Source organism: Westerdykella ornata (assembly GCF_010094085.1).
Source record: "Westerdykella ornata strain CBS 379.55 unplaced genomic scaffold EI97scaffold_55, whole genome shotgun sequence".
NCBI classification, from domain to species: Eukaryota; Fungi; Ascomycota; class Dothideomycetes; order Pleosporales; family Sporormiaceae; genus Westerdykella; species Westerdykella ornata.
The window spans coordinates 15394-42488 of NW_022986905.1; the positions used below are offsets into that span (position 1 = coordinate 15394).

Here is a 27095-nt window from a genome sequence, read left to right on the forward strand (position 1 = left end):
AGGTTCCTATACTTACTTTCCCTTACTATAGGGGAGAGATTCTTCCTCTAAGGTACCCTCTAGTAATATATAGACTTGTTTTAGCGCTCTTAAACTCCTGCCTTATTTCTATTACTATCTCTATTACTTTTATTACTGCTGCTACTAGTAGGAGAGCCTTCCTCTAATGAGACCTACTTCCTAGAGTTGCTGTTAGATAACTCTTCTCTATTATTTAGGAGGGTTAAAACAATGGTCTTATTAACAAGAGCGCTCCTAGAGTACTCTTTATACTTCTTCTGCAGCAATTTACTATCTAGTACTTAGTCCCATATATTGTATGACTCCTTAGCAGAAGGGCAATCCTTAAGCAATGTTAAATCTAGAAGCAATCCTCTAATGCAGCTACTCTAGTTATTAATTTATAGAAGATTTAGATTGCTTTTAAAGAGAGAGAGAGAGAGAGAGAGGTTCTATAGAAGATTTAGATAGCTTTTATACAACTCTAAGGGCATAACTAGTAGATATTTTAGACAAGATTTTAATCAAGTAATATAATGGCGATATAACTACAAGATTCTAGCACTAAATTACTATATAGTTCTGTATACAAACTTAGTAGAAGAAGCTAAAAATTCTAACTTAGAGATACTACCTAGCCTGCTTAGCGCTACCCCCTTTTCTATTACCCCTGCAATGCCTCCCTTCTTTCTACCCCCCTTTCTATCTTAGATATCTACAGCTCTATCTACAGCTTTATCTGCAGCTTTATCTCTATAAGAATTAGGGGTCCTGGTTCTATAGGAAATCGCATATAAATTAAACCTTATAAGCTTACCTATCTAAGCGCTAGCAAAACTACTACTCTATGCTAGAATCTAGAGATATTCGCTACCTACTACTATTACTACTATTACTACTACTGCTAGTGTAACCTAAGATAACTTACAGTAACCTTACGGCGCTAAATCAACAATTACAGTGCAAAAACAGGGGGAGGCTAGTCGCCTAGCCGCTAGCGTTCTACTACTGCTGACCGGGCGTTACACTACCTAGGATAGGTTAACTGGTATGCCCTCTATTAGTTACTGGTATGCCCGTTAAACTGAGTCCACCCACACCCACACCCACACCCCAAAGCAGCTGAGCATGGGGGCCACGACTCTCCCCACGAAGGCGGTGCCGTGATGGTGAGAGCGGCCCACACCACCGGAGACTTGGCTCTCGCGGCGCGACCCGACAGTCTGGGTCCAGCATCAGCTTAGTCTGGTTTGGGAAGCGGGAATTGCGACGGGAGTTTTTCCGCAGCGCGAATCGCGTGGCTGATGACAAGCTGGGATCGTCGCCTCGTGGGTTAGCATCTGGCTTCGAGACTCTGTTGGATCCATCCGTTGTTGTCGTGTTGCCCATCCCAATTCCCATCGCACCATCTCCGACGCACGCCGTGCAGGAGGCCAGATCTGACCATGTACTACTCCGTACTCGTCGAGACACTCATCTCCGCAGAGTTTGAAATCTGAGTAGCGGTGCAGACTCGGTGACGCTGGGAGCCTCCGAATCACATCATCACGGATCGTTTCAGCAGCCCTGGCATGGCGGGATGAATCGCTGGGCACTCCGCCGCAACGCCTCGCTGCGTTATCAACCGAGGGTTGGGCGGCCGTTACGACGTTCCCCGAGACCCATCACCTGACTCTTGAAGTAACTCTTCGGTTGATTACGGTTACTTTGCCTGCATGTGCCTGGTCACGGGAAGAAATAGGTACTGAGGTCCGCATGGTATTCACGTTTTATGGTTTCTTGAGAATTAAGTGACCAGGTAGGCTTTCTCCTGCAGAAACTGCTAAGAAGCAGAGAGAAAGCCTGGATGTCGACATACCCGTTCCATCCCCCTTAATATTCCCTCGCCTCACGAAAGTAACCACACCTCCGCCACCATGGCTTTGTCTAATCATTATTTCATTTTGGACATGATACCGACGACCATGCAACCCTGGACTTCCGAGCGCAATTCCCCCTTTCCGCCTAGCGCTTACCCCCCCTTGGCGTATCCGGGGAACCCACTGCGAGCTTCCGCTTCCGCGCAGGATGCCCGATCTTGGAAATCTCCCCCTTCCTTTCAAACGGTGAGGTGGGTTCTGATTCATGAACCAGCCAGGCACTGACTGGCGCACGTTGCGATTCATCCAAGAAGAGCAGGATTCTTGCAACCAGGTCCTTACTCGCGTTTTGAAGGTTGGCGTGTCGGGGCTCGGGGGAGGTACCGGGTGGTTCGATTGGATAAAATGGGGTTACAACTTTCTACTCAGATTCCAAGGACTCTTACGGAGTACACAGTACCTCCTTGAGGATAGAGAGTGTGCGCTTGTCGCAGTTGCTCCCCGCCGCCTGCGCTTCACCATTCGCCGCGTGGTTGATGAGCGCGTCAAACAAGTCGCCCTGCTGAACAGAAGAACGAAGCGATAGTCTAGCTCCCGTTGGAGCGGACACGGGAATTCCCAGAGGGAAGGAGGTCGGGTCGCGCTGATGCAATCTCCCCCACCTAGTCTACCTACCTGCCATGTCGGAAGCGTTCGCGGGATTTATTTATCAGCATCATTGCGCCAATGTGGCCCATACCCCATGCCGTGATGATGACCAAAGAGGCGGTTGTTGGGTTGGTTGGTTGTTGGGTGGGGATGGTGGACTTGTTGGGACCTTTGTCGTTGGGTAGCCAGGTATCTACGAGACTACTGGACTGCTAGACTACTGGGTTTTGATGGCGGAACTTCTGGGGCATGGGGAGGATGGTGCGGTGGAAGGAGGAGGAGTGGTGGCATTCTTTCTCCTCGCCCTGATGAGCCTTTAGGGCCATGGCACGGGATTCGCAATGCAAAAACAACTGCAAAATGCGAAATGCAGGGTACGGGATCCATTCCCTCGAAACAATTCTCGAGGTTCTCGATCCGCACGCACGCAAGGCGGTTCCCGAGTGTCGTCCACATGGAACGAAAAGCCGTTATCTCGAATTAGGGTTCGGTTGGTGCCCCCCAACGCGTATCCCTTTGTTCCCAGCGTCGTGGGAGGAGGGACCGACAAATCTTCTTTGTTCTTTTTGGTTTTTTGCATTTTTGGTTTTGCAGAAGGATTGTCAAGTACGGAGTACCTTAATCTTGGTTCCTGAGGGGAGGGTTTCTTTGTTGGTTGGTGGACTTGGATATTATTTCTCGTGGAATTGTTGGTCTGCGAGCGGTAGAGGGGTGAGAGGCTGTGTACTTTGTAGATAGGGGTTGGAGGTCCACCAACAAGTACTCGAGGTTTACCTCCTCAGCTCGTTGTAGGAAGATAGACATGTACGGAGGAGAGAGTACACTATATACAATACACAAAAGGCATACACGTTGTTCTAGCTGTCGGGTTGGGTACCTGTAGTGGTGAAAAATGTACAGATTACATGGGCATATCCTAGCCAACTACTGTCTACCCTACACGCTCTATAGAATCTCCCATCCTACGAACGAACGTGATGCTCAGTCATACTAGGCCTTTGCCAGTTAGGATGCTCACCCGTTGTTCGTTGTCCGGACGGTGGTTCGTAACTCGGTACGCGGTACGCGGTTTCTCGTTCGACTACTAGACTGAGACTGAGACTGACTTTGTATGTATTTTCGTCCGCTGTTACAGTGGGGTATGCTATCGAACGACCGACAAGGACGGCGGAGTGCGACTTTCTGTGTTAACTCCTCGCTCGATGCTGTATAAGTTTAAGGAATTGCTTTGGGTGAACTGGGTGGGACACTCTCACTACTAGGGTAACAGCTCGGTGCGTACTCCGTACGGTAGTCAATACACAGGACACAGTACACAGTATCACTACTATCTATCAGTACCTCGCAACGACATGCCAAGCCATCGATGGCATCGACTCCTCGAAACGGGGTTTTCTACATGGTAGACTGGTTTCCAGCGTCTTCCTCTCGTGAAGAATAATAGGTTGGTCAACCGGTCAGCGCCGAAACTTGTCAGGAAGAGACCGAGTCCGCTTCCATCAAGGTACTCCACTCTTGCTACCTTCCAGAAGCAGAGACCATGCTCCGTCGTAGGTCTGGGATGCACTCTTGGGATGCGCGCGCGTCCCGGGAGTACGGGATCGTGCTGACGATGATTGTGCGCTGGATGGGATCCGGTGCAGGGCACACAAACACACGCACCACACCACACCACACCACACATAGGTAGGGCTTCACCGACTGATGGGTATGGATTCCTGGGTAGCGTTTGGACAGGAGTCATGCGTGATTGATTGATTGATAGATGGATGGATTACTGTGGTTATCACGGTCCTGGGCACCGAGTACGGAGGTCTCGACACCACCACCACCCGGAGATATTTGCTTCGATGGGCTGAGCGTCTCCTTCTTCTTCTCGCTTTACCTCGAATGCCGTATGACGCCGCTATCAGGACGTGGATCGGACGGTCCGATGGGGGGGTGTTTCGATGTAGGCTGCCTTCTGCGCTTATCTCCTAATACCAGTCTACCCTAGAATACGGAGTACTCGTCGGCAGTTATGAGGGTGCATGATCTCGTCATACACTGACCGCACACAGAGGGAGAGTTCGCATATCGGCTATCCACCCGAAGCACCGCCTGCAGCCATTCTCACGAGCCGAACAGGTGCCCATGCCGCATCCTCGGTGAGCCGGTTCGGCAGGAGCGCGCGGCCGTGTTGAATGAGCTGCGCCCGCTTCCGAAGCCGAGTGGGTTTCCGACTGGATAAATGCGTTTGTACTGTAAAACACTATGTACTATAGTATAACATCCAGGAGTTAATAATACACAGTAATGGACTAAGAGGCATCACGACTCGCTCGACAAGACCAACATGTTGGAATCTTTTCGTTGGGTTGGGTGGAGCGATTCCCAGCAATTATCGCCATCCTGCATGAAGCATGAATGGTGAACTGTTGCGACCTGCAGAATAACGTTTGAACGAAGACGACTCGATACCGTACGACTTCCCTCTCCATTGTCCGCCTTTCTCATGACCACAGCCAACGATGATGTCCCGAGAGCTACTCCGTACCTCCACTACAAGTACGCTACCTATATCAAAATCTACTAAGATCCCCCAAGCCCACCCCTCCGCACTGACTGCCAAACTGGTTCATGCTCACCTCCGCCTCACCTCCGCAAACCAACCCAGTCCGCCGTTTCCCCTCGAGGACAGCCTCTCCGTGTCCTCCGGTCCCTTTTTTACCCCACGTTCCCCGATCACGTTCGTCGCGAGCTGCTGGGGGACCATGCATGGCTCTTCGTTTCTCTTACATATATCAGCAGCAGCCGCAGTGCAGTCTATCAGCCTCGCCCCCGACCTTGTCGGAGGAGTTGTGGCGATGAAGACCGGAAAGCTCGACCTATCACACATGCCGTCTTGTCAGGACAAAGACGAGGGAGGAATATTAGCTACCTACAGCCTCAGGAAGGAAGGCGTATTCCAATCCTATCAGATAACTCTCGCGCTTACGCTGCTTACGCAGCTTACGGGCGGCGGCGGCATCGGGGCGACGGGCGACGGCACTTGCACTGAACGGTGAGCGCGGCGCGAGGAGTAGGGTACATTACCTAGTGAGATTGATCAGATGGACCTGCCCCAGCCTCGTACCGTTCCCTTCCCGCCCCCGAATCCCAACGGGTCTGTTGCCTTTCCTTCCCCAGAACCCCCGGCCCCCAATCGCAGAATGGCGAATATTCGACTGGTTGTTGCTGACGGGCTTCCTGCGGTCCTGTGACTACATACATACTGTGGTCCTGTACTGCGTTTTGTGCGACCTTGGGGGATGGGACGACCGGTGCTGGAGGACTGTTTTTCCACGCGAGGTCCAGCTTCGGCTGACGGGGATGGGATGGGATGGGGACGGGGGAGGCGAGGGGTGTCGTGGGAAGAAGAGGGGGATGGAGGTCACATGGTTCTGGGTGAATGTACACAGCTACACAGGGAACGTTCGTATGCAAGTTGCGTCCCCCTCTGCTCTGCCTTGCCAATTGGCTCTGCCCCTATGTACTGACTTCCAGTCCTCCACGTTTCCGCAGTTCCCACCTGCACCTAAAAGCCCGCTGCTTCTCGAAAGTCAAAACGTGCCTCTCGCATCGCGCGTGTTTGCTGCATGGGTTATGGCAGCACTGCGTGTCTGCGAACAGGGCTGGAAACGTCGATCACCCAACCGTGAGGGTCCGCGACTCGGGTCTCCAAGCTTCTTTGTGGGGGGCTGGGGACTGTATTAACGTGCTAATTGTCGGGTCCTGAGTATGGACTGGACTCAACCCGTTGAGTCGAGATGTAGACAGTAAGTACGGAGGACTATGTATGTATGAACATATTAACCTACCGTGTCGAGGTGGGGCCATGCCACGCGGGCACATGCATTGCTATGGCAGTAATTACGGAGGTACCTGGCGAGTAGGTGCTTACTTACAGTACACGTATCCTGCTACTAGGATGCCTGGTTCCTCCCCTCTTCTAGGGTACCGTTGAACGTCTACCACGATGTACACAGTAAGCACACACACCTCTCACAGATGCATATCCAAACTTTGTACATCCTGCAAACACACGTTCGAGAATCGACACTTTCCGAGAAATAACACTGACGTTTTGTCCGAGTGGGCGTGGTGTTCCGAATTCGGCGGGAAAAAATGGTGATGATGTTTTCTTAATGACGGGGTTTTATGTCCATTTGGCGAATGTTATTGGCTGGGTTAAAAGTTCAACTTAATGCATGCTTGGATACGGACGGGACGCGGGACGCGGTTACGCGGGACCCGTATGCGTGGAAGGCTGTGCGGAAGGTCTGGGTTATGCTGCGGTGCACGACTCAAGCCTCATGAGTGGATTCGAGACTGGTATCGAGAGCAGGAGACGTACGGACCTGCCGGTTGCACACTGCAGACGGGACACGGCTGACGTTGAATGGTTGTTCGGAGACGGATGCGGATGCCCCGTGGGGCGTTCTTGCAATAGGTATGTAGGTATCGATCTGATTGTGCGGGTTGAACTAGGTACCTGGACTTATGAGTCGATTGGATGTGCTACGCCGAGAGACGCTGGAGATGGGGAGGTGATTTGAGCTTATGCTCACATTGGCGGGGTGACTCCTTGCTTTGGGACCCGATGGAGGAGGACGTGGATGCTGAGTTCGGATGGAGGTAGGGTAGGGAGGAAGTGCGGTCCGGACTAGGGAGCGAAGAGAAGTATATCTCCCCATTTCCGGATCGAGCTTGAAGTAGAAATCCGAGTGTGAAAACTGAGGTAGACGGCAGCATTTTACTAAGAAACAATGGCTGGGATTGCTGGCAGTTTGGCCTTACTCCAGGGTTTACTCAGTCGTCGGGGTCGCCGTGTTTGGTTCTGAGGCCTTGGATACAAGCTTGGTACCAATGTTATCTTCGTTGATCCAGACTAATGGTTCGGAGTGGTGATGTGGTGGCAGGGACGCAAGGACTTACACATCCTTTGCTCCCGTGAGTCGATGTAGAGTTTGGCCGAGTGGAGTGAGCGTGTGGATCAAGTGCGTGAAAAGGGGGATTAAACTTATCTTCTACCAAGTATATCAAGACTCTATATTCCATCATAGATAGCATTACCTGGCAATATTCCAGTTCTTACTCGCTCCGGAGTACTAGACTTGTCTGTCTTCATCAGTTCCAGAACGTAGGAGATATTAAGAACATATCGACACTATTCATTGTCCCTACGCCTCGTTCGTCCTTCGTCGTGATGATTGATATAGGATTCAGTTGGTTGACTGCTTTGAATGCATACTTACAGTTTGAAGTACTATTTTGTAATAGGCTGTTGACCTTGCTCCTCTGCTGTCGTCGTCGTAGTTATACAGTACTAGATAATTACCTATGTATGATGTGTGGTGTAAGCAGGCCCTTGATCTCCAGACCCCTTGCCAAATTGCTTAAACAACACATTACCTGTAAACCCAACGAGATAAGCGCTATCCAAGCGCTAAAGGGGAAGAATAGGGGCGTTGAAGCTCAAACCAGATCTCCGAACACCAAGTCTTACCTTACTCTAACCCTCCTTGCACGAAGTCATATAGCTTCTCCGGCAAACGGTTTTAACTTCCTCTGCTTTCACAGACAACTGGCGAGGACTATCGCATGATTGGCTATCAGTTACATGCGCCTTCACCGTCTTCCTTTCTTGTGGTAGGCCTTGTGCGGTGCGCTAATATGCTGTCTACTGTTTTTGTTATGGGGATTACCTTCCAGTACAATGCTCCGTTTGATTAAAGTCGAAAAGAATGGAGATGAAATGAGGGTGAAGAAGTGGGATAGTACCGAGCTGGGTCTACATGACTAGCAACTTCCACAGGCCCAGCGGGCTATAAACAGCCAAAGCAACCGTTACGTGCCTGCCCTGCTAAAAAAAATTGGCTTAGCAACATCCACCCACCTAGTCCGTTGATGTCGCATCAAGACACAGATATCGAAACGCTGTCATGAGCGTCAGGAATGAGGAACGAAGTTCACGGGCATTAGGAGCTCTAAAAGAATTTTAGAGGGCTGGGGTAGATGTTGGACTCTGCAGTTCAAAGCGTGAAGTGTACTGGCCTCCGTAGAACTCCAAAACTCCCTTACTCAAATCAGCGCAAAGCACAAACTTAAAGGTCTCCCGCCCTACCCAGAACTCACAGACTCCGGTAACCCTTATTGAGAACACACCGATGACACCGGTTAAAGCCTCACCAAGCGTCGCAAAACGCCGTAGACGCTCCCCATCCAGCGTGTCACAACCATGGCACCCCATATTCTCCCGCCCTGGACTCCATCGACAATTCCAATTCACCGTCTTCGCCCTCGCGGCCCTCAAACCCATCGTTCTCCATCTGTTGCATGAAATCCAGATGTCTATACGGACATCGTTTTGGGTCGATGCGGTGCGCAAGAATGACCGGCGCCTTTAGATCCCGTTCGACCCTCCAGGCCAGCGGAGTGGTTGGCTTCAAGCGTTCCAACAATGCGACCGCATCATGGTATAAAGAATCCCATTCTTCGACGGGCCAGTCTGTGAAATGGTTTCGCTTTTGGCGCAGGATGCCCATTGTGAGAATTACGCTGCCGAGGGAAGATGCCATGTGATATCCGAGAAGCTCGGGTTTGTCCATTGTATCCAGGCAAGTCGTGGTGGTAAGGATAATGAGGCGGCATGCAGAATCGACGTCGCCAACAGTGTGCGCACTATAGGAAAAAAAGAGGATTCTGTGGCGCGAAAAAAAGAGGCGAAAATTGTTGAGGGACAGCAAGTCCAGCGCCAGGCGTATCATTTTGCGCAGCGTAGTACTGCCGCCACTCCGATACTTCTCGAGTTGTTCTTCGGCGCCCCTATTGGCGCAATCTAGATACATCATCTTTGCACTAACCGCAACGGTTTCATGCGAGTTGAGGAAGGATCGCTTGTCCCAGAGAGCGCTGGCTTTCTTTGCGTATTTGATCATCCACTCTAGGTGTAGGCTACTCTGTTTGAGAAGAACTGTCAGTGCCTATGAGACCAGAGAAACCCTCGGGATGAGGGCTTACTTCGTCCTTGATGTCGACCTTGGGCCACTCAACATCGATGTCAGAATCATGAATGCCGTAGGGCCGACCACAGCTCAAGGCGACTCGACGATCAACGTAGTACAACGTCCAGAAAATCCGTTTGGCCAACTCACTGTCCGGGCCGAACAGGCGTCCCCAACGCTTCTTGTCGTGCAAGCCCATCCGGAAGCACGTCCTGCACGCAAGTCCGATAGTGTTGTATGACAAGTTGGGCTTGTCTATGTAGGTAAGATAAATAGCCTACGAAGTATCAGCGCTTGATATGAGGGAAAAAGACAAAGAGCGGGGCAACGGCGGTGTCGAGGGCGACGCTTGTGAAATCACGATTATAGCCTACCTTGAGAATCAGATATTGAATAAAAACCAAGCCACCAGAGCTATGCAATACTTCTTGCCCAATCAAAGTCTCCGCTGTTTGGTACCAATACCAACCAGGCATCGTCTCATTTGGAGAGTTACTCTCTGAGACATCGACTAGGGCGAACATTACATAGTGCAGAGCTAGAAGCAATCTCTTGTCCTTCTGAATGGGTAATGATGAGAGCATACAGCCGCCCTGCTCCCGGAAAGGAACCGGGTCAATACAGGGATAGAAGGGGTAAACCTGTTCAAAAAAGTGATCCAGATACCTGCGATACTCGGTCGGTACAGTAAACGGGACCTCTACGCTGATAGAGTCTTTGATTACAGCGATAGAGTGAGATGCCGATGTAGATTGGTGATCTTGCAATTGGTGCTGCTCGAGTCGATACGTTGGCTGCGCGCGCACTGGTGGCGGCAAGTTCGGGTTGATGGCGTCCTCATGAACGTGGTACTCACCCATGGGAGGTGCTTCTCGCTCTGTGCTTCCCCGAGGCGTGATCACTATTCCGCGCTCTCGGAGCAAAGCCTCCATCATCCCTTCCATTCTTGCCATTCGCGCGTCCATTGATGTGCCGAAGCTGCTGGCATCGCTGGCTCGCCGTGGCATGGGATCCGAGCGCGGAAGTATATTTCTCGTGGTTCCGTTGCTGGAAAGTCCATTCCCTGCGATAGAAGATGATGGTTGCGGGAGGGATGGTCGGCTGAGATTTTGCAGAGCTTCCGCAGCGGTTTGGTCTTCGGAGTAGAAGCATCGTCGACCGTTATCCATACACCGTTGACACGGGTTGTCGCCTGAGCACTGTAGACACGGTTAGGCAAATCGATATTGCGCCGTTCTTGCTGGCCAGTTACCTTGAGCTTCGATCTGCGGCACGCAACACTGTTCAGAGTGAGAAGGCCGAAACGTTCCGAAGCAAACAACAGCGCGGACGCGACTCACCATGCCTTGGATGCATATTTTGCGCGAACCTTCTTGCGCTTGGGTGACCCCGGAGGCTCTTCCTCAAAGCCGCAGCTCGAAGGGGCCTCGTTCAACTCCATGGTGGGCGATGTCTTGGTGAAGGCTGGAGTGATTGACGTCTTAAACGTTCCGCCGTCGGAACCAGCCAGAGTGCGCTAAGCCATTCCTGGACAGCTTGAAATGACCCGATACGGACTAGCGCGAACTCTGGTCCTCCTCACTCCACCTTTCGAGCTGGGCTCCATTGTCTGTCTCCTTGCCTGCTAGCTGAACAAGTGTCGGAACTTCTTACACTCTCCCCACACTTCCCCGCACTTCCCGGCTCTTAGTGGCTTCCCTTGATACTTGACCCTTCACACGCTTGGCCAAATCGTCAATACGGGAAGGGCTTCAGTCAGCCTATGAGCCGCCCACATTTGAACACATCGCTAGTACAGTTGTCCATACAAGTTCTCTCTGTTCGTCAACCCAGCTTGCGGACCCAGACCCGAAAGCTATCCTGTCGTTGTCCACCATCAGGGACACATTCACTTGATCAAGCAAGCTCCCACTCCAGATCGTATCCATCACTTCAGCATCCCTTTGTGCACGTTCCTCACGTTGCTGTGCACTTACGATAAATGAAACATGCCAGCATGTCTAAAAAGGACCTTAGGCCATCAAGCCCTCCATCATCTGGCGTAATTCCCCGGATCATCATCCATGGCGGCGCAGGCAATATTACCCGCACAACCCTATCCAGGGAACGCTATGACCAATATCAAACATCTCTCCGCAGCATTCTACGGTCGTCTGCTGAACATTTATCCCAGCCCTCCGCCACAGCGCTCGACGTGGCCACCTATGCCGTCACGCTTTTTGAAGATGATCCCCTCTACAACGCGGGTAAAGGCGCTGTATTCACGCGTGCTGGCGCAATCGAGCTTGAGAGCAGCGTCATGGTGTCGAACGGCTACAAGAAGAGAGGTGTAGGTTGCATGATGCTTTCGCACGTGAAGAATCCGATCAAATTGGCGAGGGAGTTGTTAGTCAGAGGTGAAGAAGTACGAGGCGGTGGGGCCCAGGATCATTGCCAGTATGCTGGGAAGTGGTTGGAAGAGTTAGCGAGGGAGTGGGGATTGGAAATGTGCGATCCGGAGTACTTTTGGACGAGAGAGAGATGGGAGGAACATAAGAGGGGGTTGCAGAAAGGGAGGGGGAAGGTATGCCCACTCCACCCTCTGTCTCTTTCGGAAGAGAGAGAAGAGGTGGAGGAAAAGAAGGGGGATCCTGACATTGAAAAGCTGACTAAACGTTATACTCCACTGGGTACTGTCGGCGCAGTTGTGCTGGACAGCTTCGGGAATATATGCGTGGCCACTTCCACCGGAGGTCTGACAAACAAGGTTCCCGGTCGAATCGGAGACACCCCAACTATAGGCGCCGGATTCTGGGCTGAGGAATGGTTTGCAGAGGCCTTACCAACGAGGCGGCACATGGAAGATCAACCCTCGCAACGGTTTCTACCACTACAGAGAACCTCTCACCGCGATGTATGCAATTTGGTCGACGACTATGTTCCGTCCTTAAGCGCTCCACCTATGTCGTCGACGTCACATATCAGTGAAGGAAAGTATGAGAAACCCTACTCAACTCGCCATGCTGTAGGAATGTCGGGTTCTGGGAATGGCGACACATTCATTCGCATGGCTGCATCACGCACCGTTGCTGCTAAATCTCGTTTCACCCCTACCTCTTTGGCCGACGCTGTAACCTGGCTGAGTGGGCCTGGGGGCGAGCTACAGAAATCCGCAGGTGACAGATGGGGGCATACACACGAAGGAGTGGGGGGAATTATTGCTATCGAGCTCGTGGGTGAGAAGGGTACGGTAATATGCGATTACAACTGTGGAGGCTTCTTCCGAGCTTGGACTGAGGAAGATGGGACGGAGCGGAGCTTGATTTTCAGGGAAGATGATTACAACAGTGGACCGAAGTGATGTGCGATTCGCTCATGTACGGGTCTGCGCTTGCCAATATCATGGGGAGCCCTCTGTCTCTGATCCCCTCAGAGGCCTGCTAAAGCCATGTCTACTTTCCGAGTATCTTTCCGATGTATTCTGCAAGCGCCAGGATCTTCTCCTCCTGCAACCTCCTACCGACCAACTGGACGCCAACATGGGCACCGTCATAGATATCTGGATCATCTGTCTCCGGTCAGCTCTGAATATTCAGGAGCAGAAAGGGCATGAACTCACAAAGCTCTTGTACCGTCTTATCGAGTCCATTAATTGGCTGATACCCATCGTCTGCTACATCAACGGTCTTGTCCACGTTCGTGACAGGCAAAGCCACGCTCGTATAATCCAGCACGTTCACGAAACCGGTATACCCATAGTACAAGTAACCTTTGGGCCGTGCCGCCGGGAACGGAGCCACGGGGCATATCAATGCGTCTACAGGGCGTCCCGTTGTCGTCAACTTCACGGTACTATTCCAGTAGTCCGTGTAATTCTTCCTCAGCTGGCGGAGTCGCACATTCGTCGCCGCAATCTCGCTCGCTGAAAATTCTTTTCCTGGTTGGGCGAAGAACGCCACCTGGTCGGAAGGTTTCTCGCCGGAAAGGGAGAAGGCGCCTCTGATATCTGCCCCGCCGTCGAAGGTGAAGGCCTCCATAATGCCGTCGACGAGGTCTTTGTGGCTCGGAGGTGTCCAATCAATGACCTCGTGGCCTTGGCTCTGAAGGGCGCTGACGACGATGTGCAAGGCGCGGCGGACAGGAGGTTGCGGGCTGACGTGGCCGTCGCTCCAGAGGATACCAAACGATAGCTTCCCAACTTTGCTTGCATCCCCGATTGCGCCTGTCAACTCCAGGATCTCCCTCTCTTGCTCGTATCGCCATGGCAGCTCATGCACCAAAGGATCATGCAGCCACGGCTTCTGCGCTAGAATCGCCTTTGTGATCAGACGTAGCGACGCCACGCTCGTAGCCATAGGGCCCACGACCGAGAGTACGGAGTTTTGCCCATCCATGGAGTTCGCCATACCCTCATATGGCAGCCGTCCCGTCGAAGGTCGCAACCCATACAATCCATTGAAAGAACTCGGAGCCCTGATTGAGGCCCCAATGTCAGTTCCCAAACCCACCGGCGAGCCTCTCAATCCTATTAACGCGCCCTCACCACCCGACGAACCTCCAGCGGCCAAGTTTCTGTTTTTCGGATTCCAGGTATATCCGATGATGTTATTGATAGTCTCACCAGCCATGAGCGTATGCGGCACCGCAGTTTTGCAGTACAGAATTGCACCTGAAGCACGCAATTCGCGGACCATTTCGCTTTCGAACCGCTTTTCCTTGCCGGTTCCGGTGCGCCCTTCAAAGGTGCCGATCCACCCCACATAGCCCATAGTGGTTTCAACGCCTCTGACGTGGAATTGGTCTTTCAGGCTGACCGGGAGGCCATGCAGCGGACCGAGGGGCTTTTTGTGTTGGGAAAAATAGGCATCTGCCGCTTTAGCATCGTTGATGGCGGCATCGAAGAAAATCTCATGGAGGCAGTTTGTCTGGGGTATTCTGTTAGCTCCCAACGTATCGTTCGAGATGCTCGGAGTAGTACCAATTGATGGGCCAAAGCCGCTCTATGGCAAAAAGCACGTGTTACTTCTTCGGCGCTCCATCGACCAGAGACAGTATACCTGACTATCTCATCTGCTGTCGTCTCTGTGATTTCTATCTCCCTTTTCGTGAGGAATTGCTGAATGAAGTTTCCAGTTACATCGACCTGTTCATCGTTCGGCGGATTTCGGATACGCCATTCTTGAGGTATAGCTGCGAGGATCGCTTCGCGCTTCTCTTTCGCACGTTCTTCCCAGGTCTGAGCCATGGTTGGTGTTTGAGTGAGAAGATGGCGGGACTATGTCTCAATTGAAACCCTAAAGGTAGCGTGTCAGATTCTGCTGTGCAATGGGTATGTACCTAGGTTCTCTCTGTGCGAGACCCCACACTCAAGGGACGCGGGCGGGGGCGGACTTATACTGGGGAGTCAGAGCCACTCCTGGCGCGATCATGCATAGGCAGGGAGTCATTTTGGAAAGGCGCGAGCATCGAGCCCTTGATTAATAATCACACAAGGGGGAGCACTTGCACGTCTTGTGGGTTCTCCTGAACTTCACCGAACTCTATACTCATATGACGACGCACTCCAAGTTCAGAAAGATCACAATTGCATACCAGGTCTATGGAACTTCTTCCGGTCTATAAGGGTTGAGAGAGGCTGTTAGGTTGTTCACGTGCCCAGATCCCGTTGCAGATGGAACAATGTCGGTCCCCGACGCATCCAGGTTCCGAAAACCGTAAGACGACTCGTAAACTCGGAATTCCCGTAACGGGAAGATACGGTATGACCGTTTTCAACATGGGAATCTTCTAATTGTTTCACGCTTCTCCTAGCGGCAACTGAATTATTAATACTCTCTTTAGCATCGGCGGTAGAATGGGTAGTAGAATCTCACAAATATGGAATGACTGCATTGACTGCAATAGGTAGGGTACATGGGTTGTACTTGTACTGTGTAATGAAGGTAGGCAAGTTGCAAACAAGCTCGAACGTTGAATGTCCCTCAGGCTAGGTTCCAAATATCGCCTAGCTGCTCAGCCACAGGACGCGAGTACCCACGTCATCTTCCGAACGACTTTCCCTCCATCTCCAGAACCCGCCGTCTCTATATACCTCCGATCAAAGCGCGTATCTGAATTCACCTCCTCAACATCGCGCAACATGCCTCTGGGCCTCAATAACCCGCTGCCCTCCTCCATGAGGAGTGAGTATACCCACATTGACCTTTGCAAAGTCTCCTGTCTATTATAGCCTCACATCTTACTGACAACTCAACCAGGCGAGTGTATCAAGACTGGTAAAATCCTAGCATCATTCATAGACCCACGGCAAGCATTTGGGCCCGATAAAGTCATCCCTCCGCATATTCTCGCCAACGCAAAGGTGTGTCATTACCTCAACCAGCTGCGACGGTCACCTCTCAAAACCCCGCAGTCGCATGGCTGCTCGCCCATTCAGTCACCAATACTTGAAACATTTCGAAAGCGTACTAACAGTTAAACTCAGGGCCTCGCGATCCTCACAGTCTTCAAAGCCGGATTCCTCGGTACGGCGCGCTTCGGTTCTGGCGTCGTCGTTGCTCGCCTCCCGGACGGTTCTTGGTCTGCTCCCTCCGCCATCGGGACTATAGGCGGCGGCTTTGGTGGTCAGATTGGATTCGAGCTCACAGACTTTGTCTTCATCCTCAATGACTCGAGCGCCGTAAAGACCTTTGCCCAAGCAGGCTCTCTCACACTTGGAGGAAATGTGTCCATCGCTGCGGGACCCGTCGGACGAAATGCGGAAGCGGCAGGAGCAGCAAGTTTAAAGAGTGTAGCCGGCATATTCAGCTACAGCAAGACGAAGGGACTCTTCGCTGGTGTGAGCTTGGAAGGAAGCGGAATCATAGAGCGCAGAGATGCGAATGAGAAGTTGTACGGACGGAGATGGACTGCGCGGGAGCTCCTGAGCGGCGCGGTTCCCGTACCGCCCGCTGCGGAACCGCTAATGCGGGTGCTCAACTCGAGAGTGTTTGCGGGCGTGGCAGGGGCTGGCGGCGCCCCTGATGCCATGTATAACGATATCCCCGTCTATGATGACCGTCATGAAGATGTGGTCTGGCAAGGTCGGACGGGCTCGGCCTACGGGGAGGGTGTGAGGACGAACCGGACTGGAGGGACCGGTATAGGGAACGACGACGACTATGTCTACCGCGATAGACCGCAAAGAGCTAGCACCTGGCAGGATGACGTGTATGACCGCCAACCCAGTTCTGCTGGCATTAATCGCTCTTTCTCCACTCGCACCCCCAACGACACGTTCGATGGTTTCCAGTCACGAACACGCGCGTCAACATTTGATGACAACTACTCGTATACCGATAAACCGAAACCTAGCAGACCTACGGCTCCAAAGCCTGTCTTTGGTGCGAAGAAGGCAAGCCTGGGACCCGATCAGGCCATTGCGAAGTTCACTTTCGAGCCGGATCAGCCGGGTGACCTTGGCTTCAAGAAAGGCGAGGTTATTACTATTATCAAGCGAACGGACAATGATACTGATTGGTGGACGGGGAGGATAGGTGACCGTGAGGGGATCTTCCCAAGGTTCGTTTGACGCGCATCTCCGAGTATATGCTGCTACATGAGAGCACGACCGATATGCTGACCTTTTTCTAAGCAACTACGTGGAAACCATCTAAAGCACAGCTCTGGATATCCCGCTCAGGACTCACCCCATTCGTCGATAAACTTCCTTTCCTTGACTTCTTTCACACTACTTCCGATTCGATACCTTCTAGACTGTTATACAGCGACACACTTTGGGGATATCATTAGGGCGCCAGACTGACGATCGAGATGAGTTATGAAAGAATGCTAGCTTCCTTCAACATCAGGAGCGTGACTGTAGGCATCGATGCCTCGCATAGCATGGCGTTCGGAGCTTATTTTCGCACATTCGCCTTCTCGCTGGTTTCTGGGGTCATGACGGTGCACCTTTTCAAATAGCCTTTCTCAAGAAAGCTTTTCTTGTTTTTCAAATTTACGTCTACCATTTTTCGCTCCCAAGCAGACAGGTGCACCTAAGGATTGACGATGTGTACGTTGTAGAATCATGAGGACTCCAGACGGTATCATAATCGGAATGCGAACCAGACGCCTCCTCCGAAAGCCGCCTCTAGTGAGCCTTGGAGAAGCACCATCTCGGTGATGTGTATGTTTCTCCGTGTTGAATGTAGAAGGAAATCCGATGCTTTGCCGTCATTGCAGCACCACGAGGCTGTTGGGCACGTCTCATATATTGCCTACAATTTATATCTGAGCATCCCTGTTAAACCAAGCATTCCGAATACAAGAAAGACCACCAATCACCATCAGCCCACGTTGGCTTCTGCTCAACTTCAGGCCAAAAAATTGAAAGAGCAAATTGTTATGACACTTCTTATGGTCTAGTGTCTCTCTATGTCTCGGCGGGTCGAGGGCGGAGTGCTCTATTGCCATGCAGCCAACGGAGTGCAAACGTGGAGCCGAGATCGTGACCACGGTTTTGGGATTCTGGGGAAAAGGAAGCTTGGAATATAAGAAGGGGAGAACGACATTGGGTTTGGGATCAGGCAGCAACTGTGCTTAAGACAAGATGAAGCAGCTCTCCGCGCTTTTGGCGCTTGTGCCACTCGTTGCCGGACATGGCTTCGTGCAGAATGCAACCATCGGTGGGAAGGAGTATGATGTATGTTACAACTCGATTGCGTCCTGGTTAGACCAGACAGGCCTAATGCTAATACCATCACTCTAGTTCTACCATGCAAGTCTTCCATGACTTCTGCTTCCATTCTCCCCTCTAACTTGACCGCCAGCCCTACCAAGATCCTTATATGAACCCCAAACCCGGCCGCATCTCCCGAGAAATTCAAGGCAACGGGCCCGTCCAAGACGTCACGCTTCCCGACCTCGAATGCGGCGGCTGGACTGCCGGCGGTATCTCAGGCTCCAAGCCCGCCGCCCTCCACGCCCCCGCCCAAGCTGGCTCCAAGGTGAATCTGAGGTGGACGCTGTGGCCTGAGTCACACCAGGGTCCAGTTATCACATACATGGCAAGATGTCCTGATTCCGGTAGGTCGTCTTCTCCTCCTTTTTCAGTGAGCCACATCACGCTGACATGGCGCAGGCTGCCAGAACTACCAAACCAACGGCGCACCGGTATGGTTTAAGGTCGCCGAAGATGGACTCCACAGCACGGATCCGGACTGGCTGAAGAATGTCTGGGGAGACACTGTGCTGATGACGGCGCCCAACAAGGGCATCGACTACACGATCCCGGAGTGTCTTGCGCCGGGTTACTATCTTGTGAGGCATGAGATTATCGCGCTGCATGGTGCGTGGAATGTTTCGGGGGCGCAGTTCTATCCTGGGTATGTCTTCGAAAGACGTGTGGAGTGTGGAGTCTATGAGGGGAGACGCCCGTGAAAAGCTAACAATGTACCAGATGCCATCAATTGCAGGTTAGCGGATCTGGGACAACGGTCGTCAAGGAGGGCCTGGTGAGCTTCCCGGGGGCTTACAAGGCGGATGACCCAGGCATTCTGTACTCTCAGTACAATCAGCTGCCCTATACGATCCCTGGGCCGAAGGTGTTCAAGTGTTAGGCAGTCTGCCGATATCAATCATGCAGGCAAGCAAAACAAATGCTAGCGGTTGCAATTTATCCATGACGCGAGTCCAATAGGCTTTGGGTGTTTGTGAGTCTCGAGTCGTATGTTGTGGTGTAGGTGACGCCTTCCTTGAGGTCCTCGACCGGCAGACGTGACTGCCGTTTTGGGAAACCCTCAACTTCCTCTCCTCTAGGGCTTTCTCAGACCCCTCTTCACCTTCACCCTCAACTTTCACCCTCAGTTGCACAACTGGTAAGTCCTTTCGCTAGCCGTCCCCTACAACTTTGTACCTACAACCTGCTGCAACCTGCCACAGCAGAACACTCACGTCACAAACGCATCTTCCCTAACAGACAGCTTCTCGAACGAAAACCACCATGCCAGAAAAGGCCGCCGTGACTGTATCTGACAAGCGGGACCCCGAGGTCGAGGGACGCGGCGAGTCCAGCGGCAATTGGTTTAGTCGACGCCTGCGGAAGCCCAGCGCAAAGCAAGGTAGAGAAGCGGAGGGGATATGCGTGAGGACCGAGATTGAACTGGAACGACCAAAGACGGCTCCCTCTACTGGCACAAAGGACTGGGCGTATGCGACTACTGATGTGCCGCCATTGCCTCGTCCGCTCGGCAAGCCTCCTCCTCTACCACGACCGGAATCAGGAGTGATCCGAGACGTCAATGCGTGGTTGGATGCCAGCACCATCCAGCCTGCTCCTCGCATCATGGGTGGCATCCCATACTGGAGGGAAGGCGGGTTGGTTCACACCGTCCCACGCTCTGATGTCCGTTATGCCTTTGACATTCGACCGGCGAGGCCTACAACTCACGGTCAACAGTTCAAATCCTTCTGTCGCCGTGCCGGAAAGATGCAGGTACGCATGCCAACGCTTCCTCGATCTCAGCGCAATACACTGGCACAACGCAAGCAGCTTAACCGTGGCTCGAACACCGTCCCGTCTTTGCCGCCTCTACCACCCTCGCCGGTCGAAGCCAAGCCCAAGATCCCCGAGCAAAAGCGTCCCTTTCGATCCAAGTCCTTGATGGAGTTGAAGAAGTTGTTCACGCCAGAGACAAGCCCTGATCACGGCGGCAGTACGCTGAAGATGCAGGTCAAGCCACGCGACCAGAATCCTGCTCCTGCGCCCCAGATGAGAAGCTCCGCCAGTTCCAGGTTCGACAACCAAGAGGCACTTATGGAGAGACGCGTCAATGCTGTATTTGGGCGGACACGCGCAGCAAGCCATGTGGGTACAATGCGATCAATGAACAGCAGGCGTGGAGAGTCGGTAATGTCTGATGCGCCGACCTATTCCACTGGAGTGCCGCCGCCATCCTATCACTCCCGGGCTGAATCGATCCGGTCTACCTCATCGTTTGGTTGCGTTGATGCCATGAGAGAGACTCGAGAGCATAACAGTCGTGGACAAACAGTTCCTCGCAACGGGGGTATGAGAGAAAAGTTTAAGAAGATCGCGCAGAAGGCGGGACTCTCGAAAAGAGACGGGTGATACGGATCTTCGGGGAAATGGGAGGAAAAGTGAATATAAAGTTTTGACAGCTGCAGATGCAGATGATTTGGGACACGGGCTGAGGAAATGAAACGGATGACGGCGGGATCTGGCTTGGAAAGGACGACAAAAGGAGACCGTCGCGGACAAAGGCGAATCATCGTATTCTCGCGATCCCAGCAGCTTATAGCAGAGCATCATGCCAAGGACATGTTTTTATGGGATTTGGACCGCTTGTCCTAAGGGTAAAGAAAATGGAACGCATGCTACGGGCGTTCGGGGTGCACAGCTCAACAGGTAGCTCCGCATATGTGTTTAGGCATTGAATAGTCTAATACACTACTTACTGACAAGACTACCATCTGCGGCGTTTTCACGTTCGAATGAACAGATGGAATTGGCATGGTATCTGACGTAGTAATTGACGTGAAGGGGCCACCGCCTTGAAAGCGTACATGCTGAGAACCGAATTCGATTGCAGCCAGACAGTCTGATCTACTATAGTACGGAGAAAGTGCAGGCGGTGCTTAGTTGGACCGTGGAAATGCTGCAGCACGGATTAGAGTACGTTTGTGAGAGGTGCAAAGTGGCTGTGCATGGCGTTCCATGCAGTCTGAACCTTTGGAACCTTCCCAAAGCGTTATTCCCCGCGGTCAGCCGAATCGGGCATCGCGCGATTGGCTCTTGGCGGGCCGCTGTCATTGATCTGCGGACTCCCATCAACTCACCTCGTCCATTGGACCGACGCTGTGCCGCCCAACTCACCTGCGTTCCCACTCAGGTAATACCAATGGAGACCAGCTCCTCGTGTTGAGGCCGTCAGTCACCGCGCGACCTTTTCAGCAATCGATCGCGGCCGGCCTGTGCCAGATGGCCTTCGCCTTGAAACCCAACGCTTCCTCCGTTCCGGCATCTCTACCCACTCCCTTCCAGCATTACTACTGGTCGCCATCCTCTTGCTCCTTCCAGTCACCTCTCTCACCGCGCCACACATAGCCAGCATGCCCAACGCCGGTATGGGAGGATCTTCAGCAGAAGGCCATCCGCAGCTCAAGCGGCCGCCAGCCATGGCACGACAGTCGTCCACATCGTCGCAAATGTCGCAATCCTTGTCTGACGGAAATCACAAACCCGCCGTACATAAAGCACAGCGACAGCACGTCGTTGGCCAAAGCCGGATGCAACGGAATGTATCGACTGGGAAAAACCTTCACAAGCTCAATAAAACCACCCAGGCTCACGCAGGCGACGGGAACTCGCGACATCACCGCCGACATCCTTCTGGTGGTAAGGATCCCAACTCTGCGCCTAGCAGTCCCAGGCCAGGCTTCAAGCGCAATGCGTCGACGGGTGGCGTCATCAGAGCTGCGCATCCGCAACACACACACGCTGCGATACGGAAGAACCACTCCAGTGGCCACCTAGCCCGGCAAGTACACCATGCGAAAGCCGCCTTGAAGTCGTCGCGAAGCGAAGTGGCTCCGCCGAAACGATCTTTACTGCAGACGAGCAGAACACGCGAAAGCTCCCCTGAAGGGCGACCTACAGTGCAATTTGACGTAGGAGACGACGAGTACGAAGGCGCTGATGATGGATGGACAGAGGAGAGCGCATCGCAATCACCTACGACCACTAGATCGAACACGCGCTCCAACTCGGTGATACTGGAGCAGCAGAAGGCGATGGGACAGGCTGCGGCAGAGCCGAGCGCCGCGGCGCAACCATCACAGAACCAGCGGCAGGATATTTCCGCGACGCAGACGTTACCCGACCGTACGAGGCACGCACATACTGCGAATGGAGGCGAATCACATTCCCATCGGTCGAGACCGCCGGATGCAGACGTCATCACCTCTAAGCTTCTGCAGCGTAGCTTTTCTAACCTTCCAACGGCGCAGCTGTCGCCGGCCGCTCTTACCGTGGTATCCGAGACAGCGAGAAGGGAGGGGAGAAAAGAAGTCAAAGTTCTCAGCCACAGCACAGGGTCGACGTTGGTCGATACCCCGGGCAGAGACTTGGTGTCGCGCTTCATGGACGCTGGAAGCTCCGGTGGAACGCCCAAGGGTAGCAGTTTCCTGCCCTCGCACAATTCGCCGCAGGGCGCGGGAGATGGTTTTGATCAAGTTAAGCGCAACAAATCCATGCCCAATTTCGCGGAGGCGGGGGCCTCAGCCAAAGGGCCGCTTCGCCGCTCCGGCACCAGCACCCCTGATGACCCACCGTATCAGTCGCGGACGCAGCAGAAGCTCATGCTTCAGCGAGCATCTTCGAACATTGAACCGAATAAGCTACTGCCCGCCGTCCTGCCACGCGGCGTGGTGCCGAACGGCTACGTCCATGCGGGTATGACGTTTGCGGCAAGCGGGGAAGGGCGGTTGGATCCTAGACTACAGCAGCAGTTCAACCATGTGGCCGTGGAGTACAAGGTCGTACGACGGTATCGGAACCCGCTCGCAGATGCGGTCCTGAGGATACAGCAGCTGCCCGGCGTGGCGGAGAAGATTCGGAAGCGCGAGAGCAGGTCCGGGAAGGGGTTGCATGCTGCCGCGAATGGGACGGCGAGTACACACGGAGCCAGCAGCCTGAGCACGAGCCTCAATGAGTCGAGTGTCGAGGCGGCGGACAGGGGGCATAGTCGGCGGCGGTCGAGGATGAGTTTCGAGGGGATGGAGATGGGGAGGGAGGAAAGAGAGGGGGATGGTGGTGGTGAGGGGAGACTAAGCTATGAGAGTCAGAGGAGTGGGATTGGAGGGGCCAGTAGTAAGGTTGAGGCGGAGATGAGGGAGATGATTCGGAGGAGGACCGAGGCGGAGGAGGTTTGTCGGCGGTTGTGGGAGAGTACGGAGGTGGTGGAGGGGGAGTGAGTGATGGGGGAGTTAATGATGGAATGGGGTTTTGGTCTTGGAGTTTTCATTTTTCTCCCTTCCTCTCTCTCTCTCCTTTGATGGGCTGCGGGACGACGGCGGTCGAGTCTGCATTGTAGAACACACTGAAGTGATTTTTTCGGCCTGGAGTTTTGGGAGTTGGGAAAGGGAGGGGTATTGTATTGGAGAGTCCGAATTGGGCACACCAGGCGGGCGGCGTCTTTGGAGGAGATTGGTGGAGGCCGGCGAGTGCACTAGAGTACTACTACATTTACACAGTACAAGGTGGTCGCCGGCTGTAATTTGGAGATTTCACGGCAGCAGCCTTCTTCTTGAGGGGTTGCGGCCAGGCGATATGGCGTGGTGTGGTGCTAGTGGTGGTGGTGGTGGTGGTGATGGTGGGATATACGGTCTGTCTCTCATTGTACGATGACGATGATGACGATGACGATGATGGTGATGATTAATTTGGTTTACTACTTCATGGCAATGAATATAATATATGATCAACAGTGGCGATAGTGGTTGGTTTGTATGATTCTATGGTTATCATTATATGTATGTATGAAAGTGGGTTCTAATAGGGGAGTGAAATGAATTTGTATTTGAGCGATTAAGCCAATCATGGGACGGCTCTCTCGCTCTGCGGAAGATGAGTGGTTGATTGTGGTCGGCCAACTTGGGGGGTGAGAGGCATCGGGACAAGCCTGGGTTAAATAAATGGGACTTCGTGATAATTCGGGGACTACGGAGGCGTGCATGAATGGTGGACAGGGAAAAGCTTTTTCTTTTCTTTCCATTTGTTGTCAACAACCTGGCGGCGAGATTGATTGATAAAAGTGTGCTGGGCCAAGGGAGAGTTCTGCAGATTTTGTGAAGAGATTTCTTTGTTGAGGAACGAATGCTGCAGTCTGGGGTCTCGACTGGAGCTGTCGAATAGAGTATGAAATGTCACGCCAAGTGCCCGTTTCAAACCGTCCAACAGGCAGCTGCCGGACGCAGGGTGACATAATCGGTGCTCAACCTGCAACTTGGTCGTCGGGATGAAGGAAGAGAGAGAGGAGTGGGTGCCAGCTCAGCTCAGTCAGACGGGGTTGCTGTGCGCCTTGCGAAACGTGGACGTGCCACGTTGGAGTGGACAGCACTCCATCGTCTACGGGGTTAGTCTATTTGCAGCCACAGGGAAAAAAGCGGATGGGCTGGTGTTTTTGTTGGGTGAGGTGAGGTCAGAGAGGATGGCGCTCGTGTGCTGGGGCGAGTTTTTTGCCGGGGCGAGTTTGCTGAGGCGACGGCGGCGACACGAGCGAGCGACGCGACATGATGGCGGGGTTTCAGGATTCGAGGCGGCTAAGTCAGTCAAGGTGCGGAAGAGCTGAGAGGCTGCGTGTGAGGGTCCGGAGGAGGAGGTAAAGACCGGCTCACACAACAGGAGAATGGATTATCGTGTGTGCTGCTGTACTCCGTACTCCGTACCTCTTCAGCAAGTCGCACTCACGATGCGAGTGTGCGAGGGAACTGGGGGTTTCAAGGTTGAGGGCCGGGGGCGAGGCCGTGAACCGGAGATTTGCCATCTCGCACATTGATCGTTGCTGCGCCAAGCCCCCAGGCACGTTGCTTCGCCTGGCTTTGACTGGCTGCGGCTGCTCTGTTCCTGGCGGCTAGCCTCAGCGTCTGGGCACAGCCGGGGTACCCCTAATGGCGATGATATTGCCAAGGGGAAAGCGAGATTGCGCCCTGGGAAATTGGGCTGAGTTAAAACCTGCGCCGGGCCCCGTTTCTTTCCCCAGATCCTCCCCCGAACAGCCTCGCCCGCTCCATCCTCCTGCTTTGCTCTCCCGAGTCCTCTGCTGACTCCAGTCAATCTTTTATCTTCACTCTCTCCATCCACACTCTCTTAGAAACTGCACCAGGCCGAGCCTCGCGCTTCACGCTCCCTCATTCCAAATCCCCCCCTTCGTTCCGAAACTGCTCTCGCGTCAACAAACACAAATAGCCGCTCCCTGAGACAAGCCCAACGAGCCTCGCTCCACAGCCTCCAATCCATACTCCCGCACCGACTCGAGTAGTCTAAAACACCTTCCCGTCCACCGTCGGAACTCAGACCACCCCCTTCGTTCATCGGCTCCGTTCGCGCGACCGCACGCCCTTCGTTACAAACCTTCGTTCGTCAACACACGACCAAGAACCCACAAAGCACAATCAAAATGCGCGCCTTCCAGCAGCTCGTCGCCTTCTTCTTCGCGCTCTTCGCCTTCGCCTATGCGCAATCAGAGGAGGCCTCCTACGATGCCACCGTCTACGTGACCTCGACCGTCTACCGTGTCAGCTCTGTGACTCTTCCCGGTACGCCCACTGGCTATGTCCACAACTCCACCTCGACCTTCCACTCAACCCTCGCAGCCACCGCCACCCCCGTCTACTCTGCTGGCAACGGTTCCTCCTTCACGCCCACTGGCACCTCCGGCCCTCAGCCCACGGATTTCCCCGGCGCCGCCTCCTCCCTCAACGTCAACGCCTTCGTCGTCGCCCTGGCCGCCGGTGTCGCCTACCTGGCACTCTAAGACCGCTCTGAGTTCAACGCCTTGCCCACGACTCCGTCGCTGCGAATCCCGTTCTTGTCAACTTCGTCGCATCATCGACTGGTGCTTGCTTGTCTGTGATACCCGATTAGCCCTGTATATTCTTCGACATGGTGGCAGCGACGACGGTCTTGGACACAGGCCAGCGCCGACTTTTATCGACTTTTGATGATTTCGGCTTCATGATGTCTTATGAGGATGTTTACGCCATTTCACTTCGCTTCTACCGTTGACCCGATGTTGGATCAATTCTCTTCGACTTCGATTCCCCATCGGCGAGGGTACCACTACCAACTACGGCCCAGATATGTGATGGGTTCGGAACCTCATTTGTCGCTTCTGCGTCAATGATGGAAGGGCTTTGTCATATTTCTCGGTCCGCATCTACTTTCCTTTGTTTATTTATCACCTCAGTGGCGGATGATTTGATAATCTTCGCTGTGTTTTGTTAATTTCTATTCTCTCTCCACCCTCTTTTGAAGAGCCCTTCTTGCTCCAGCGTGACGCGCTTGAGAGGAGCTGCTTTGCACACCTACATATACATTCCTTTCTTCTGCTTTTCAGGGGTAAAGGCTTGTTGGCTGTTCAAGGAGACGCAAAGTCCGCCTCTTTTCTTCACTTCTACGTCGACTACTCGGTTTATCGACAAGTCGTCGCTGGACTCGATTGGTTTCTTTTGCTACCTACCCTTACCCCTCAATTCCCGATTACCTTAACACAAAACACACGTTTTCTCTGGTGGAGCTGGAGTTTGGAGATACCCCCTTTTTTCACAGTTTTTTGCTTCTTTGGATGATTGGCGAGGGAGAGTTTGGTTTCTGGCTTGGAGGTTATGCGGTGGGATGGGTGTGCACGTTGCAGAATATACAATTTTATTAAAAGGATATGTTTGGTCTCTGACGTGAGGGAGGCGGTGTTTGCGCATGTGATGGTCGTTGCGTACAAGTGGGGAAAGAGGCTGTTGCTTGGTTGGTGTGGTGATGGGTGTGCATTCCTCGAGCTCGTCTCACAGCGGGTGGCAACTTCGACTT

At 53.1% G+C, this 27095-nt stretch overlaps 9 protein-coding genes across 9 annotated transcripts; 7 read left to right on the forward strand and 2 right to left on the reverse strand.

Annotated features, from left to right (window-relative positions):
* The first annotated feature begins 4634 nt into the window (after positions 1 to 4634).
* EI97DRAFT_264192 (uncharacterized protein) lies at positions 4635 to 5706 on the forward strand. Its single transcript, XM_033794241.1, has one exon. It carries the CDS (start codon positions 5018 to 5020, stop codon positions 5552 to 5554), a length of 537 nt encoding a protein of 178 aa, XP_033649080.1. The 5' UTR covers positions 4635 to 5017; the 3' UTR covers positions 5555 to 5706.
* A 3052-nt stretch (positions 5707 to 8758) lies between these two features.
* On the reverse strand, positions 8759 to 11008 carry EI97DRAFT_504890 (uncharacterized protein; the record flags this gene model as incomplete). The annotated part of the gene is made up of 5 exons (XM_033802857.1): positions 10873 to 11008; positions 10785 to 10812; positions 9907 to 10731; positions 9549 to 9809; positions 8759 to 9487 (listed from the first exon to the last, which is right to left on the reverse strand). Exons 1-5 carry the CDS (start codon positions 10971 to 10973, stop codon positions 8759 to 8761), a joined length of 1944 nt encoding a protein of 647 aa, XP_033649081.1. The 5' UTR covers positions 10974 to 11008.
* Positions 11009 to 11528: 520 nt separating this feature from the next.
* EI97DRAFT_387652 (L-asparaginase precursor) lies at positions 11529 to 12872 on the forward strand (the record flags this gene model as incomplete). Its single annotated transcript, XM_033796136.1, has 2 exons — positions 11529 to 12095; positions 12141 to 12872. The coding sequence occupies 2 exons, from the start codon at positions 11529 to 11531 to the stop codon at positions 12870 to 12872; spliced, it is 1299 nt and encodes a 432-aa protein (XP_033649082.1).
* A 45-nt stretch (positions 12873 to 12917) lies between these two features.
* EI97DRAFT_264437 (amidase) lies at positions 12918 to 15141 on the reverse strand. The gene is made up of 4 exons (XM_033794242.1): positions 14903 to 15141; positions 14490 to 14805; positions 13131 to 14436; positions 12918 to 13079 (listed from the first exon to the last, which is right to left on the reverse strand). Exons 2-4 carry the CDS (start codon positions 14754 to 14756, stop codon positions 12964 to 12966), a joined length of 1689 nt encoding a protein of 562 aa, XP_033649083.1. The 5' UTR covers positions 14757 to 14805; positions 14903 to 15141; the 3' UTR covers positions 12918 to 12963.
* Positions 15142 to 15623: 482 nt separating this feature from the next.
* Positions 15624 to 17666, forward strand: EI97DRAFT_437731 (DUF500-domain-containing protein). Its single transcript, XM_033799398.1, has 4 exons — positions 15624 to 15693; positions 15769 to 15872; positions 15996 to 17071; positions 17145 to 17666. Exons 1-4 carry the CDS (start codon positions 15651 to 15653, stop codon positions 17164 to 17166), a joined length of 1245 nt encoding a protein of 414 aa, XP_033649084.1. The 5' UTR covers positions 15624 to 15650; the 3' UTR covers positions 17167 to 17666.
* A 435-nt stretch (positions 17667 to 18101) lies between these two features.
* EI97DRAFT_387606 (family 61 glycosyl hydrolase) lies at positions 18102 to 19110 on the forward strand (the record flags this gene model as incomplete). Its single annotated transcript, XM_033796130.1, has 4 exons — positions 18102 to 18194; positions 18322 to 18577; positions 18633 to 18876; positions 18951 to 19110. The coding sequence occupies 4 exons, from the start codon at positions 18102 to 18104 to the stop codon at positions 19108 to 19110; spliced, it is 753 nt and encodes a 250-aa protein (XP_033649085.1).
* A 383-nt stretch (positions 19111 to 19493) lies between these two features.
* Positions 19494 to 20732, forward strand: EI97DRAFT_471103 (uncharacterized protein; the record flags this gene model as incomplete). Its single annotated transcript, XM_033801815.1, has 1 exon — positions 19494 to 20732. The coding sequence occupies one exon, from the start codon at positions 19494 to 19496 to the stop codon at positions 20619 to 20621; it is 1128 nt and encodes a 375-aa protein (XP_033649086.1). The 3' UTR covers positions 20622 to 20732.
* Positions 20733 to 21688: 956 nt separating this feature from the next.
* On the forward strand, positions 21689 to 23485 carry EI97DRAFT_453603 (uncharacterized protein; the record flags this gene model as incomplete). The annotated part of the gene is made up of 1 exon (XM_033800467.1): positions 21689 to 23485. One exon carries the CDS (start codon positions 21689 to 21691, stop codon positions 23483 to 23485), a length of 1797 nt encoding a protein of 598 aa, XP_033649087.1.
* Positions 23486 to 25689: 2204 nt separating this feature from the next.
* On the forward strand, positions 25690 to 26046 carry EI97DRAFT_446514 (uncharacterized protein; the record flags this gene model as incomplete). The annotated part of the gene is made up of 1 exon (XM_033800034.1): positions 25690 to 26046. One exon carries the CDS (start codon positions 25690 to 25692, stop codon positions 26044 to 26046), a length of 357 nt encoding a protein of 118 aa, XP_033649088.1.
* Positions 26047 to 27095: the final 1049 nt, after the last annotated feature.

Coding starts and splice junctions, on each gene's coding strand:
- EI97DRAFT_264192 (XM_033794241.1), top strand. CDS start 5,018: ATGATGTCCCGAGAGCTACTCCGTACCTCCACTACAAGTACGCTACCT.
- EI97DRAFT_264437 (XM_033794242.1), bottom strand. CDS start 14,756: ATGGCTCAGACCTGGGAAGAACGTGCGAAAGAGAAGCGCGAAGCGATC. Junction 14,437..14,489: donor CGGCTTTGGCCCATCAATTG/GTACTACTCCGA, acceptor AGAATACCCCAG/ACAAACTGCCTCCATGAGAT. Junction 13,080..13,130: donor TAAGACGGTACAAGAGCTTT/GTGAGTTCATGC, acceptor GACCGGAGACAG/ATGATCCAGATATCTATGAC.
- EI97DRAFT_437731 (XM_033799398.1), top strand. CDS start 15,651: ATGCCTCTGGGCCTCAATAACCCGCTGCCCTCCTCCATGAGGA. Junction 15,873..15,995: donor ATATTCTCGCCAACGCAAAG/GTGTGTCATTAC, acceptor AGTTAAACTCAG/GGCCTCGCGATCCTCACAGT. Junction 17,072..17,144: donor CGTGAGGGGATCTTCCCAAG/GTTCGTTTGACG, acceptor CCTTTTTCTAAG/CAACTACGTGGAAACCATCT.